We start from the raw sequence: 15,266 nt of genomic DNA, 5'->3' as shown, positions 1-15,266 counted from the left end.
TGGGAATGCCAACCAAAATTGCAATAATTGCCACCACCTTGCATTTGGCTTACATATATATCCGGCTCGGCTCGGCTTGAGCCTTGCCAAACCGGCTTAAACTGGTTAAGCCGTTTAATAATTAGGCTTTAGAAAGTTAGAAATTAGACAGTTAGAAGTTAGAACTTGAATGTTGAGAGAGAGACTGATAGGAAGCCATAGTCTTTGTTGAGCGATGAGAGAGGGAGGGACAAAGAACTTGAATGTCGAGAGAGAGAGACTGATAGGAAGCCACAGTCAATAGACTTGTTGAGCGATGAGAGAGGGAGGGACAAAGAGGGAGAGGGAGCCCGCATAGTGGGCGATCACGAGGACCTCATTATTGTTGTTATATACATTATTTCTATACATATAGGTGAAATTTTAGTTCCAAATTCTCCCTTGAGTTGGACTTAGTACGCGGCGAGCTCAACCTAAAGGTGGTTGAGGGATGGGCAATAACATTCAAGAATGGACATATTGAGGTCCAGAAAGGGTTACATTGATCCACTCGTCGTGACTTTGCTATATTGGAGGTGCTCAAGGGTCGGGCGGTAGCAATCTACAAAGGAAGATGAAGAGGGTGGGGGCGGGGGGCATGCTAACTTTGGAGAAGGATTTGATCATCGAGAGTGAGAGGTTGCCATAGCCTCGGGGCTCGTGGTTTGGATGGTGGGAGGTAGGGGATTCGTGGATGTTAGTCGACCAACTGTAGTAGTATACGGAGTGGGAATCATGGAGGTGGGACTTGGAGTTGAATTCGGACTCATCAGTGGTAAGGCCGAGGGGGTGGGAGTTATGAGAAGGAGAAGAGTATGAGGAAATGGTGGTGGTATTTTTTGGGCACCTTTAAAGTTTTTTTGTCCCAAACCACTTCACAAAACGGTTTAGGGCAAACAGGTTTAGCCTAAACCGGTTTAGGGATCGGTTTGGTTCAAGTTTGAGAACCCCAAAATGGTTTAGGCTTAACTGGTTTGGCTTGGATAAGGCCAAACCGGTTAAGCCTAAACCGAACCGTTGCCGATTCCTAGTGAGGGCACACAATCTAAGACGACTGATAATTTGGGATGATGGATGCCATAAAGAAAGAAATGGCCTTCATTACGACTATTCCCCAACCACATGAATCACACCCAAAGGTAAGACAAGGTGAAATAGAGAAGACAAAGAAGGAGGATGGCGAGAGCTCCCTCGATGAAAAAACAAGTGTAGACAAACAATCAAAGAGACAAACATCAATACGAGAGAGGGCAAGGAAGAAAGGATGACCACGATTTAAAGAAATGTGACAAACTCGAAAAGATACAACAAAGACATGGTGAGGTGAGGCACTAGAAACTAACAACCAACAAGAAGAAGAAGAAGAAGAAGAAGAAGAAGAAGAAGAAGATGCCATAGGAGAGAGGAGCAGAGTGAGAGAGAACTTATTAGGGATTTTATGGTGACTTACGCCCACCGGTGTTGTTTGTATGCTCTGCACCCTACCTACTCCTACTATTGCTGTCACTATTACTACTACTACTACTCTATTCTCAACACTCGTCTCTTCCTCTCTCCCACTTCTCCTCTCCGCCGTCTTTCCTCTACTCCTACTTATTTACACACAGGTAAAGTAAGACCACTTTTTTTGTAGAGTTTCCTCAGAAAACCCTAACCCTAAAGCCCCCCCCCCCCCCCCCCCCCCTAAAAAGGTAATTTTTTTACTATCCGTTTTTTCTCTGTATTCTTTTGCTTATTTCCATGCTCTTCAGAGCATATTCTGTTTGTATTTCAGGTTGCTTTTCATCTTCTCCTTTGAACCCACCTAGAGTTAGATCATCGACGTCATCATCATCAAATATGGGCGTAGATGTGGTGGCTTCGATTCCCTCTGAATCAGTTCAAGGAGGTTATGATAAAGCCGTGATAAAGTCGCCTTCCGATGAACGAGAATATCAGCTTGTTCATTTGCCAAATGGCTTTTGTGCTCTTCTTATACACGATCCAAAGATATCAAACAATGATGAAGAAGAGGAGGACGAAGAAGACGACGACGAGAGTTATGACGAGGAAGAGGATGATAATGATTTAGAAAATGGCGCTCATGAGGACTACGATGATAGTGCTTCATCAGAAGAAGGTGGTCATAGACATGGATCCGAGTCCACTAAGAAAATGGTAATAAGCAACCTTAGTTTTTTGTATTGTGTGATTTTATAAGCAATGACAAAATGATATGATTTATAGAATTTTGTTTCTTGTGTGGTTATACCAATAAAGTGGTAGAATTGAATAGACTTGTTATTGTCATGTGGTTATATCAGCACCAACAAGATTGTAATTGATGACATTGTTATTGTTATGAGTGATAGAATTGTGGTAATATGGATTGGTGGCAAAATCACTCACATAAAATTGCTTTTTGTCATTTGGTCATGCGTTTATGATCCAAGCAAACTGTGTGATTGACAGAATTGTTTTTGTCATGTTGTCATATTGATCCCAATATATATGTATGTATGGTGACAAATTTGCTCACATTGTGATGCCATGTACTCTATGATTGACATATGTATGTATTCATGATGCAGTCATGGTGACATGGACATGGATGTGTCATGTGATTTTATGGATTTGACGTACATTGCAACGAAAATGCAATATATGCATTTCATGAAGTCAGAATCATTCCAAACAGTCATATAGCTGTGCGAATAAAAGTTTATTCATTCCTAGGTTCTGATTATATCTACATTTCTCATTTATACAGGCTGCGGCAGCTCTAGCTGTTGGGGTTGGAAGTTTCTCAGACCCAAAGGATGCCCAAGGACTTGCTCATTTTTTAGGTCAGTTAAATTAGGCTTGTAATGTATATTTGTGAAAATCTGAAATATTGTTTGAAATTTCTCTCATTACATCTGTTTTATGTATATGAAGACACATTTTTCTTTTCAAATTTCAACAACCTTGTTCATCTTTCAGTTTCATCTTTAATTAAATGCACGTCATTGACTCAAGTAATGAACTGATATAACAGGTTGAAATAACACTAAGAGAGTGCAAAATATAGGAACTGCTAAACATATATTAAGATGAGAAACGATGTTGTGGTGGTTGGGATGTGTGTGTGCACAATATTGAGACAATCTCCTAGGACACTGAACACACTTGTCCAGTGACATAAGAACGTGTAGACATTAAGTCTTCAAAAATTGCATTGTTTACCTTTCTGGATGTTGCAGCATGATCGCTCAAAGTAAGGTTTAATTTATGCAGAGCACATGCTTTTTATGGGGAGCTCAAAATTCCCAGATGAAAATGAGGTGATGTTCTGTAGCCTTCTGATTATCAATTCATTTGCTGGATCCGGTGATGTGACGCTTCTTGGTTATTTTTAGGACAACTGTAACTCAGTAAGCCTTTTTCATCATGTTTTTGCAGTATGATAGCTTTCTTTCAAAACATGGAGGTTCTTCCAACGCTTTTACCGACACTGAACAAACTTGTTATTACTTTGAGGTCAATCACAAGTTTCTAAAACCTGCTCTTGACAGGTATATGCTACTTCTAATGCATTGAAATTTGTTCAAGGTGCAAGATCAGTTGTTCAATATGATATTGCTTGTAGATTTTCGCAGTTCTTTATATCTCCTTTGGTAAAAGCAGATGCTATGGATCGTGAAGTTCAGGCAATAGATTCTGGTACATCTTTTGTGCCAGTGAAGATACGATGGAGGACAGTTGTATGTATGTCTGAATTTGATTTCTTGTATGGGGTTGAATGCAGAATTTGAAGGATATCTGCAGAATGATGATGCCCGTTTAGCACAGCTTCAATGTAACACAGCTTTTGAGAAACATCCATTCAACTGTTTTAGTTGGGGTATTTATGCTTCATTTACATGGTTTTACCTACATGTGATTAATATCAAAGCAGTTGAACAAATCAAGGATTATCACTATTGTGCCTGAAGAAAGCATGAAGCTGCCATATCTTTTTTTTGCTAATTCATTTTGCTTGTGCTTCTTCCTGAAGGAAATAGTAAAAGCTTACGTGAGCCTGTAGCTAGAGGTGTTGACATGCGAAGCAAGATTTTGAAGTTGTATGAAGATTATTATCATGCTGGGCGCATGAAACTTGCCGTCATCAGTGGAGGTGGGTAATTTTGAAACCTTCATAAGAAAACATATTTGTATGTGGTTTTTCTGGGATGCCAGTCAAATGTTTTTGGTGGGTTTACAGAACCATTGGAGACACTGAAGGAGTGGGTTGTTGAGTTGTTTAGTGAAGTTAAGTCTGGTATAAACAAGCCACTGCAATTTCCATGGGAAGGACCTGTTTGGGAGCCTGGAAAACTGTACCGGGTTAAGTCAGTTAAAGATCAACATTTTGTTTCGATTATATGGCCGTTTCCATGTCTTTCTGCAGAGTATGTGAAGAAGCCTTATGATTACATTTCGCATCTTGTTGGTCATGGTGAGAACACTGAACTTATATAATGCATACATATTACCTTGCAATAATGTACTTACGGTTTTTTTATTCTCATAAACAGAGGGTTCAGGAAGTTTGTTTTCTTTGCTTAAGCTCAATGGATGGGCCACTGAATTATCAGCTGGGATAGGTGAGGGTGGATTTGAGCGCTGCTCTGCAGGCTACATGTTTAATGTCAAAATCCACCTTACAGATACGGGTCTGGAAAAGGTTAGCTAGAACTTGCATATTGAATACTGTTCTATTGGCTATAAAAATCTGAGGTTTGAGACATATCTGATCAGCCCTGTTTGCATTTTCTTTAATTATGCTTGTTTGGATGGCTAAAGTACTGTTTTTGAGCATCTTAATTCAAATTTCAAATTGCAGTTTCCATGTTTATATTCCAAGTACTGATCTCCTTGGATCATCTATGCAAGTGGTTATTTTCAAATGTAAATATGCATCATCTCTGAGAGAAAAAAAATGTTAGTTTACTGCCTACTGGAAGCCAGTGGCCTAGATAGAGGGCATAGAAGAAGAATCCTTGAAGATGTTTATATCTGTATTCAGGTTCAAGAAGTTGTGGGTTTGCTCTATGAATACATTAAAATGCTACGCAAGATTGGTCCCCAAGAGTGGGTTTTCAAGGAACTACAGGATATGACCAATATGGAATTCAGATTTGTGGAGGATGATCACCCAGATGAATATGCAGTGAATCTTTCAAGTAAGGACAACCTTTACCTATTCAATATATGGATGATTTTATTTATCTTGGCTTGACTTTGGTTGACATTGCATAGCAAACATGCATATGTATCCGGAACATCATGTGATTTATGGTGATTATGCTCTTGAGCAATGGGATCCTGTCTTGACCCAAAAACTGCTGGATTTAATGGTTCCCAATAACATGCGTTTGGACATTGTATCAAAGTCTTTTGTTGCAGATAATGGTAAACCGACTTGTTTTTGTTACTAAAGATATATTGCCTTGTAAAATTCTTATCAACTCTTTTGCAACCGGTGGTTTGCAGGTGTACAATATGAACCATGGTTTAATTTCCCATATACAGTTGAGACAATTTCAGCAGATCTAATGAATCGTTGGGAAAATCCCACGATTGTAAACCCCTTGCTGCACATGCCTGTGGTTAATGAATTCATTCCAACAGATTTCTCTGTAAAGGAAATAGAAGGCATTGAGATAGAGAGTCCCCCCAAGTTCATAGTTGATGATTCCTCCTTGAAACTTTGGTACAAGCTGGATAAGAAGTTCAAGATGCCAAGAGCCAACACATATTTTTTAATTTCATGCAAGGGTGCTTATGACTCTGTAAAGGCTTCTGTTTTCACAGAATTGTATGTGATGCTTCTCAAAGATGCTCTTAATGAGACACTTTACTTGGTGAGCATTGGGAACGTCCAAAACCAATTGTAGGAAAAATGATAATTATTCACAGGCAATAGTTTTTCCTAAGTGAATTAAATCTTTGCCTGATATTCGCACAGGCTAATGTGGCAAGACTAGAGTCTTCAGTTTCAGTTTCTGTCGACAAAATTGAACTCAAAATGCATGGATTCAATGAGAAGTTACCCTGTTTGGCTTTAAAGATTGCTCAACTTTTGAAAACCTTTGTGCCATCTGCAAATCGCTATGAGGTAACACTGTCATTTATGCAAATTTTGTCATGTATGTATCATCCTTGATATAAAAAGTGGGTGCTTACCATCCTTATTTAGGTTATTAAAGAGGAATTGATCAGAGCTTACACAAATACAAACATGAAGCCTTCAAAGCATGCAACTTATTTACGCATACAAATACTGAAAGAACGATTTTTCCATGTGGAGGATAAGAAGGATTGCTTGATTTCGTCTTCACTTGAGGATCTTATTAATTTCATTCCTACCTTACTTAGCCAGGTATATGCATTACATATTACATGCATTTAATGTGTATACCTTCAACTTCTATGTCATCGCAGGTACATATTGTGTGTTTATATATGCCATAACATGTTATCTGCAAAACTCTTTATCATTTCCAGGTACATATTGAGGGTTTTTGCCATGGTAATCTTTTAGAACATGAGGCCATGGAGATTGCCACAATTTTCAAAGATAATCTCGTTGTGCAACCATTACCTGATGCAGTTGAGCCACGTGAGAGAATATTGAAGCTTCCTTCTTGTACAAGTCTCATTTATAATGCTGATGCAAAAAATAGCATGGAGGAGAACTCGGCCATTGAAGTGAGTATAACATATGTATAAACATACATACATACATACATATATATGTACTTACGTACATACGTACGTATATCTATATAAAGCTTATCCTGCTTTTTCCAGGATCAATGCATTATTTAATAAAAGCAATGGTGAAACTTGCAGATGTATTTTCAACTTGATCAAGATGTGGGTGCAGAAAGCATCAGAGAAAGAGCAATCTATGATCTCTTCGAAACAATTGTATCTGAACCTTGGTTCAATGAATTGAGGTAAATTATGAATACAACTACATTCTAGAACTCGGAGGTATATGTGAAATATCAAGATTTGAGATGGCATGATGAGGAAAGGCTGATTTAATTTGTTCAGAACAAAGGAGCAATTGGGTTATTCAGTGAGTAGCAGTGCAAGGATGACATACCGAGTTTTGGGATTTTGCTTCCGTATAGTGTCAGCTAAATATTCACCATCGTATTTGAAGAAACGAATTGATGCGTTTCTTGATAGCTTTGAAAGCTTTTTGGTATGCTGTCTCTTCGTAGTTTTATTTTACTTTTGTAGTTTGAATAAACAAATCTCATTCATGGAAAAGTTTTCACATGAACAAAATTCCTGTTGTAAATGATCTACGTTATTAGTTTGAAAAGCTATAAGGAAAATTGTCGTGCTCTGTTTGTATCAATCCCTAATAATTGAAAGAAGTAATCTGATGTTTTTTGTTAATAAATGAATTAGATCACTGCTCATACATCAATTTTGTCTAAGCCGAATTAAAATTTATAAAGTTGTCCAATAATTACACCCAGGGGAAGTGCTGCTTAAAACTAATTAAAAGTGGAAATTTTGGCCTTTCTAAGAAAGTAAGGAGGGGAGGGGGCTTTGTTGATGAATTTTGGAAATGAAGGGTATCCTTTCGAATACGGAAAGTATACACTTCATCAAAGAAGTTTCTTTTTATTTGGCATTCAATTTAGATTGAATCTCATAACTGACATGGCCTCTGTTTCTATGAAATGGTAGGTGGGGATGAATATTAGCGAGTTTGAAGAGTATGTCGAGGCATTAATTGAGGAGAAACTCGAGAGAGATCATCATTTGACTGAGGAAACTGATCGTCTCTGGCTTCAAATTGTGGAAAGAAGGTAATTGAGGAAACTCAGAAAACATATGATTATCACTTTTGTTCAGTTTTTAAACATGGTTTTAAGCCATGACTCATAACTAAATCATAGGTATATATTCGACATCAATCAACGAGAGGCTGAGGTGCTAAAGACTATTTCCAAGTCCGATGTGATTGAGTGGTACAAGAAATATCTCTGCCCGAAGTCTCGAGATGTCCGGAAATTGACAGTCTCAGTGTGGGGTTCGAATGCTCGGGCTGATAAAAACAACTCAAAAGCTGAAGGTGTAAATGAGGTGATTGAAGATATATTGGCATTCAAAGGAAACAAGGAGTATTTCCCGGCTTTGTGTTGATTGGATTTTTTACCAAAGGCATATTACGTACATCAAATTTTGCCATTTGATTCAAATTTTTTACCTTATGAGAACAAGAAAAATGTAATTTTTTGAACGAGTATTGTGACATTGAGGGGCATTCATTCTACATGATTTCCAATATTTGTTTCAATTATTTTATAATACGCACTGTGATAAATAAAAGCTGGGCATTTTCAAATTTAGTACCACGTAATAAAGCTGCATGAAAACCTTACCTATGTGTTGTAGCCAATAAATAAACTGTAAACCATACTGATATCATAGGTTTGAGGATAAGACATGCAAACGCACCTCATGACATGCAACAGACGCTCAATATTGTTCCACCTTATTGGCATGAATTTTAAATTTGGATCAAGCTGTAGTTTGTTGGTAGCAAAACATTGGTGGATAGTTATGGCTCACGTGTAATAGAAAGTTGAGAAGAATAGAGCAATATTGGCAGTCTCAAAAGCATGGATGAGCTCTATGGCCCAATGGTCGGGCTGGACATTAGCACAGGGCACTCTGTCTAGGATGGGTGGGAGCCCAATATCAATGGCAATGGACATAAAAACATGATATGGTGGCTAATCGAAGGTGAGGAACAAGATGAATGGGATGACATGGGATTGAAGTGGATCTGTTTGTCTTTTGGATGGGCAGATGGATGGACGGAAGGAGGCATAAAAGTGAGGAAACAACCCCTTCATGTAAGTAAGTAAAGGAAGTTATGGATGCTCCATGTGTGTGTGTGTGTGTGGCATTTAGCGGGTGGCCAAATATAATAAAAGAAGAGGTTTTGAGGTGGAAAAGCTCGGGAGGATGTGGGCCGTTGGATGTGGGGTTTTGAAAGATCCAACGGCCGTGCGTGTGGATAAGACCTCTTATCGTGTGTCTGTGGAAGGAACGTTCGTTTGGCTCCCGTCGCGCCCCTCTCTCAATCCATCCTCCTCCTCAAGATAACAAAATAAAAATAAAAGCAAAAGGCAAAGACGAGAGGAGCTCGTCTGATTCTCCATCGCCATGGCTTCCGTATCTTCACCTGCTGCTTCTCTCCACACCAAGGTCAGATCTCGCTCTCTCTCCTCGCCTCCTTATTGCTTCGGTTATGGTTTCTGCCAGAGTCCAACTTCAGCACTCATCTCCAACGAAACTTAGAGGATTTCCGATGTTCGGATCGTACATTAATTTCTTCTTGGAAAGTGTTTTAGTGACGAATTAGGTTGTGCTCCTTCCCATTCCCTTAGAAATCAGAAATCTGCTGGTAAAAACTTCACTGAATACCAGGTTCTTGTTCAGTTCATATTCTGGTTTGCACCCATGCGTCGGAACTATTAGGCTTGGAATAAGTTTAGATTTTTCGTCAGTTCTCATTTCTCATTTCTATTTGTTTCCTTTATTTGATCAAGTATTAATCTTGGATTAGCTTTGTACTACATTTCTTTTCTTTTCCTGTTGTATGCTTGCTACATGGAAAACTAATTTCGATCAAGCTAAAGCTTGGATACGATTATATTTCCCTATGTTTCAACATTTTTTCTCTGCGTAAGGATAGATAGTTTTGTTTCACTTGTTTCAACAGTTTATATGTTTCACATCTTATGCATTGTTACTTAGAGCTGATCTAGTAATGAATTGCAAGCTTGGATTTCCTTAGATTTATCGTCATTTTTAATTTCATTCGTTTCAACATTTCCTTAGATTCTGGTTAGAATGTCTCTACACAATGAAGATAACCTTGGATCGTGTTTAGATTATGTAAGCATCTCTTGCCACTACGCTTTATAAAGATAAGTATGAGAGCATTCGTGGTGTAATGAAAATATTCTTGGACCAGGTAAATCAGGTAAAACACTAGAATGGCCTAATGGTTCTGGCCATTTGCCAAAATATACTACTGCAGAGAAATATTCTGGTATTAAAATGGAAACTTGCTTTTTTTAAGGTTGCGTCTTCTAACAATGGAGTGTTTGCCTCTCAAGCCTTGCCTTTTTCACCATTAAGAGGGCAAATGATGAAGAATAAGCATGCTGGGAAAGTTGTGGCTATGGCTTCTGCTCCTGCAAGAGTACCAGATATGGGAAAGAGACAGACACTGAATTTGCTGCTTCTAGGTGCTATCTCCCTTCCAGCTGCTGGTGCCCTTGGCCCTTACCTCATCTTCTTTGTACCTCCGAGGTATAGAATTCTCTGCTTGAAACATCAGGTTTCATCATTAATTTGTTAATTTTCTGCTTTGAGAACATAAACCTAAGCCTCATGGTTAAGTAATTCCATCATGTAATTAGCAATACTATACCAATGTATCCTTTTCATTTTAACAAATGTCTGTTTTCCCTCTAGAAATATTACGATTTCTATGCTCTGTACACAAATGCTTAATAGATGAATGCAGCTCCAAAGTTCAGTTTCACGTTCAAAATCACATACTTCAAACCCACATTTGACAATGCAAACAGTGTACATGGTATTTGTATAATACATTTGGTTCTTGTTCAGAGTTATGGAAATGTACACAAATGCCTAATAGATGAATGCAGCTCCAAAGTTCAGTTTCACAATCAAAATCACATATTTCAAAAACACATTTGACAATGCAAACAGTGTACATGGTATTTGTATAATACATTTGGTTCTTGTTCTGAGTTATGGAAATGTTTGTATTGCTAAAGGGGGCTTAAAGTTTGGCTTTTAGGTGTCCTAAGTGCCTAAGAGATGAATATGACCCCCAATATCAATTCCACTTTCTAATCAATATCGAGATGTTGTATATCGTATATGATCTTGTGAAGGTGGTATATCACACTCTAGGACTCACAAGTAAGGTATCATTAAATATTAAACAATGAATTCCAAATACTGATGAACACTCTTAGTTTTTTAATCAGTGCAGATGTTTTTAAAGCTATGAAGGGTGTTTTTCATATCATCAATACAATCATTAAAACAGCCCAAAACTGGTAGATTGCTTAGAATGTATTCACTTAGAAGTGTATTTTCACTTGATGTACGAATTTGTTCTTTCTATATCATTGAGCTGGGGACTTGCTTTTAGGGACATTGTTTGGATGGGTGTTCACTGACTGGGTTACAAATGTGTGCATGCCAGTGTGGCTGGCAAACTATTTTGCCATTAGTGTTCACATTTGCCAACATAAAGGGGGCTTAAAGTTTGGCTTTTAGGTCTCCCAAGTGCCTAAGAGATGAATGTGCTCCCCAAACTAGAGTCCACTTTCTGAAAAATTGTTGAATGAAGATTTCTTTATATCTTATTTGATTGTATGAAAGTGGTATATCAATGTGGATGGTCTAATGTTTTTGTTGTTTGGGTTTGCAGTTGCCTGCATTATATTAATTGTGTGCACCAAAGTTTTGTCACATATGCTTTTGGGGTTATAAGTCTTTGTTTCTTCTGCTTTATTATTCTCTGTAGTAATGTAGTTTGCTCAACAAATGTTTTCAGGCAGAGTCTTGCAGGTAGGGAATTCTTTACGTTCGTTTCAAATGTATAAATTTTCTTATTCTTTTGTTATGTATACAGCACTGGAGGTGGTGGTGCTGGTCTCATTGCAAAGGATGCCCTAGGAAATGACATCACTGCCGCTGCTTGGCTCAAGGCTCATCCCCCTGGTGATAGAACTCTCAGCCAAGGATTGAAGGTAATGTAGAACTCTCAGCCCATGGAAAAGAAATTTCATTGATTCACAAGCAGAGATGCTTTAGTCTTATATATAAATCCTTTCTTTTAGGGAGACCCCACCTACTTGGTTGTCGAGAATGATGGAACTCTTGCCACCTTTGGTATCAATGCTGTGTGCACACATCTCGGTTGTGTGGTACCGTGGAATCCAGCAGAGAACAGATTCATTTGCCCGTGCCATGGTTCTCAATACAATAATCAAGGAAAGGTTGTGAGAGGACCAGCTCCATTGGTGAGTGTTTTGTTGGTCTCTATTTATGTTCATATGAAACAAAAAAGTAATTCAGCAGTAAAGCATAATTTAAAAGAAAGCATTGCCTTTTTACAACATATAAGAGACTTTACATTCCCACAAATGATTACTAATAGCTTCATCAAGGTTAGCTTGTTGAAATTTTAATAGATACAAATATAGTGCATCTGTAAAGTTTGTGCTTTTGGACATTAAGATTGTGGGCTCAAGTTTGTGGCAATGGGTTGTTCATCGTGAAAGCTCTTCATAAATTTAGTTGAGGTCATGGATACAGATACCAATAAAAAAACTGAGTGAAAACAACTACAGTAGGTTGAACTAGCTGAGTGACACAACTCAAGGGTACAAGAAGTGTACAATAAATAAAGAATGGTGGTTAGTTGCATATCATCACGGTGATAAAATGTGAAAGCATTGTATAATTCATACGAAACAAAGAAGTAATTCAGCAGTAAAGCATAATGTAAAAGAAAGCGTTGCCTTTTTACAACATATAAGAGACTTTACACTTCCCACAAATGATTACTAATAGCTTCATCAAGGTTAGCTTGTTGAAATTTTAATAGATACAAATATGGCGCATCTGTAAAGCTTGTGCTTTTGGACATTAAGATTGTGGGCTCAAGTTTGTGGCAATGGGTTGTTCATGGCGAAACTCTTCATAAATTTAGTTGAGGTCATGCCTACAGATACCAACTACACTAGGATGAACTAGCCTAGTGAGACAACTTAAGGGTACAAGAAGCGTGCAATAAATATAGAATGGTGGTTAGTTGCATATCATCACTGTGATAAAATGTGGAAGCATTGTATGATTTATAGGATTTATGCCTTGATTGATATGTTCTTTTCTATTTATTTGGCAGTCCCTTGCCCTTGCCCATTGTGATGTTGATGATGGCAAAGTGCTTTTGTCTCCATGGACTGAAACTGATTTCAGGACTGGCGAGGCTCCATGGTGGTCTTAGAGACATCGTTTTTCTGGATAATATCCAATATAAGAGGGGTTTGTTCCTCAGATATAGTGAATATCCTTTCTTCACTTCCTTCAACGGAGCAACCATCTGTATCATGTAATATTTTTAAAACTTGTTTTTGTGCTATATGGACAAATCCAGATTGCTGTCATCAATAAGCTTTGGTAAATGTATCTAGGGAGGAGGCCTCAATTCATCAAGTTTATGCAGGCAATTGGAACTACACATATTCTTTGTTCATACTAGTGTCTGGGCCATGTGTCAGGATATTGTTAGGATTCCATCCCTTCCATCTCTCTTGTTTGCATGAAAACTTTTTCAATTGATCTGTATTTGTATTTCATCCTTATACCTCAGCTAACTATGGAATTAAAATTTTCTGACAAGCAATTGGAATGTAGTAATTGTTTCTTTGAAATCTTTGTCAGAAAAGCTTTGAGAGAGCAAAACTAATAAAGTGGTTACGTTAATGACTCTCAAGGGGCAAAAATGCAGTATGCAAGGTTGTGTTTGAAAATAGTGAGTGAACCAAAATAAACTTGAGTGAATTTATAAAACGGTATCACCTATTAGCTACTAGCTGAAAGTGTTATGTTATGAGCTTCAGCAGGATTGAAACTATTAGTTGCCATATTGGATACAACAAACTGAAATAAACGTGAGCGAATTTATAGAACAGTATGATATACTAATTAGCTGAGAATGTGACGCTATGAGCTTCAGAGGGCTTGAAACTTTTAGTTGCCATAAAAAGTCCAATGAGATGTTTCAAGATCTAAAGGATACTAAAGAGAGATCGGCTTTGGTTGATAATTACTTTCATTTGACAACAAATTGATATTTTATCAGTTCTATTTGTATCCCCTTCAAGTCCATGAGCACATTACTCCCAGGCAGGAGAAAATGTTTCTTGTTTATTGTTAAAACATTAATTTAGATTGGACAAAATGATGCTAGAGAAATCTTCATGAGAGTTGGAAATTGACACAATTACAAATAATAATATATGTAGTGGCTATCTTCATCAAGCATACTCTTGAGCCATTCAATAGTTTTGCGCATCACCTCTTACCATTAATTGTGAACACATTTACTGTGACAAGAATTCATTTCGTTCCCAAATCCAAGGGTTACATAATTGGAAATCAAGCTTTACTTACAGCAACTAGAGGTTATGTAATAGTGCTATACAAGCTCAAACATTTATATGCATCGCACGTAGGAAAAATGCAATGAACTTAATTTGTACACAACATTACAGATCAATGTTGCATTTCTTTACCAATCCCTTGTAAACAATCTTCTTCCTTCCCATTAGTGCTAATAGAGTTAGCAATTACCCTTATCCATTTCAAAGTTTAAGTATGAATTATTTATGTTTACAACTCTATAGTTTTCTATATTTCACAATTGGCAAACCCAATCAAATAGTGTTACATTTATCCAAACTTTCCTAAAGTGTAAAATATATCTTGATTGACAAAGTCCTCGTTCAGTCCAAAGAGATAAAAAGGGTCTATTAAAAAGGCAAAAAAGGAATAGAGTCTAAACATACCAACAAACAAGTCAAAATGGAGGGAGAGGGCCTATGAAATTCTCATAGAAGGAAAGAGTAAACTCAAAGAGAAGATGAAACATGATCTAGTTGAAAACTCTAGTCACTAATGAACCATTGGTGAAATGAAAATGATCTATAAGATTGATCAACTTCAACAAAAAAGTGAAAATTACTATGTGTTTCTAAAAATATGCATAAGTTCATCATATGGTATTCATCCTATACAACATTATAGACATAAGGGATATTCACTTATTACCTCTTTATAATACGCAATACATGGGATCTCCACATCATATCATCAAGGTTGGGCATAGCAAGGTAACAACAAAGTTCATATTTCCCTAAAATATCATTAATTTGCTCCATTGAAGGAATGTACCGTCCAATTTATTTTTGTAAATTCACTCGTGAAGCTAATAAAAAATCTAAATTGTTATCAAGTAAACTGAGTTCCCATTTTGAGAGATAAACTAATCGGAGAAACTACATGAAATGTTGGGAGTCGGGACATTGAGCAAAGATCGTAAGTGGATTGTAGTGCTTCATTCTTACCGATAAAGCTATTTAAGTCGTGTGTAC

At 37.4% G+C, this 15,266-nt stretch overlaps 2 protein-coding genes across 3 annotated transcripts; both read left to right on the top strand.

The window, feature by feature from the left end:
• Positions 1 to 1,424: 1,424 nt before the first annotated feature.
• LOC147869887 (Insulinase (Peptidase family M16) family protein) lies at positions 1,425 to 8,350 on the top strand. Of its 2 annotated transcripts, none has more exons than XM_087334389.1 (20): positions 1,425 to 1,625; positions 1,793 to 2,175; positions 2,768 to 2,843; positions 3,274 to 3,320; positions 3,439 to 3,551; positions 3,626 to 3,699; positions 3,785 to 3,880; positions 4,034 to 4,153; positions 4,241 to 4,474; positions 4,554 to 4,702; positions 5,045 to 5,201; positions 5,278 to 5,430; positions 5,512 to 5,882; positions 5,987 to 6,136; positions 6,218 to 6,400; positions 6,526 to 6,729; positions 6,874 to 6,980; positions 7,081 to 7,234; positions 7,732 to 7,853; positions 7,944 to 8,350. In XM_087334389.1, exons 1-20 carry the CDS (start codon positions 1,457 to 1,459, stop codon positions 8,188 to 8,190), a joined length of 3,309 nt encoding a protein of 1,102 aa, XP_087190515.1. In that variant the 5' UTR covers positions 1,425 to 1,456; the 3' UTR covers positions 8,191 to 8,350. The 2 variants fall into 2 exon arrangements, with proteins under 2 accessions (XP_087190515.1, XP_087190520.1); XM_087334394.1 differs by having other exon boundaries at positions 1,485 to 1,625; positions 1,770 to 2,175.
• A 769-nt stretch (positions 8,351 to 9,119) lies between these two features.
• On the top strand, positions 9,120 to 13,475 carry PETC (photosynthetic electron transfer C). The gene is made up of 5 exons (XM_087334380.1): positions 9,120 to 9,261; positions 10,142 to 10,374; positions 11,738 to 11,855; positions 11,946 to 12,128; positions 13,016 to 13,475. Exons 1-5 carry the CDS (start codon positions 9,220 to 9,222, stop codon positions 13,115 to 13,117), a joined length of 678 nt encoding a protein of 225 aa, XP_087190506.1. The 5' UTR covers positions 9,120 to 9,219; the 3' UTR covers positions 13,118 to 13,475.
• Positions 13,476 to 15,266: the final 1,791 nt, after the last annotated feature.

The sequence above is a fragment of the Azolla caroliniana genome, unplaced genomic scaffold, assembly GCF_043228905.1.
Source record: "Azolla caroliniana isolate FFs.n. ecotype wild unplaced genomic scaffold, voAzoCaro1.0.p SCAF_1, whole genome shotgun sequence".
NCBI classification, from domain to species: Eukaryota; Viridiplantae; Streptophyta; class Polypodiopsida; order Salviniales; family Salviniaceae; genus Azolla; species Azolla caroliniana.
This window is presented reverse-complemented; position numbering and strand designations above follow the sequence as displayed.

Excerpts from the sequence above, each read along its gene's own strand:
- LOC147869887 (XM_087334389.1), top strand. The coding sequence starts at position 1,457 with ATGGTGACTTACGCCCACCGGTGTTGTTTGTATGCTCTGCACCCTACC. Across the intron at positions 1,626-1,792 it reads TCCTACTTATTTACACACAG|GTTGCTTTTCATCTTCTCCT; the intron begins GTAAAGTAAGAC and ends TTTGTATTTCAG. Across the intron at positions 6,981-7,080 it reads CCTTGGTTCAATGAATTGAG|AACAAAGGAGCAATTGGGTT; the intron begins GTAAATTATGAA and ends TAATTTGTTCAG.
- PETC (XM_087334380.1), top strand. The coding sequence starts at position 9,220 with ATGGCTTCCGTATCTTCACCTGCTGCTTCTCTCCACACCAAG. Across the intron at positions 10,375-11,737 it reads ATCTTCTTTGTACCTCCGAG|CACTGGAGGTGGTGGTGCTG; the intron begins GTATAGAATTCT and ends TTATGTATACAG. Across the intron at positions 12,129-13,015 it reads TGAGAGGACCAGCTCCATTG|TCCCTTGCCCTTGCCCATTG; the intron begins GTGAGTGTTTTG and ends TTTATTTGGCAG.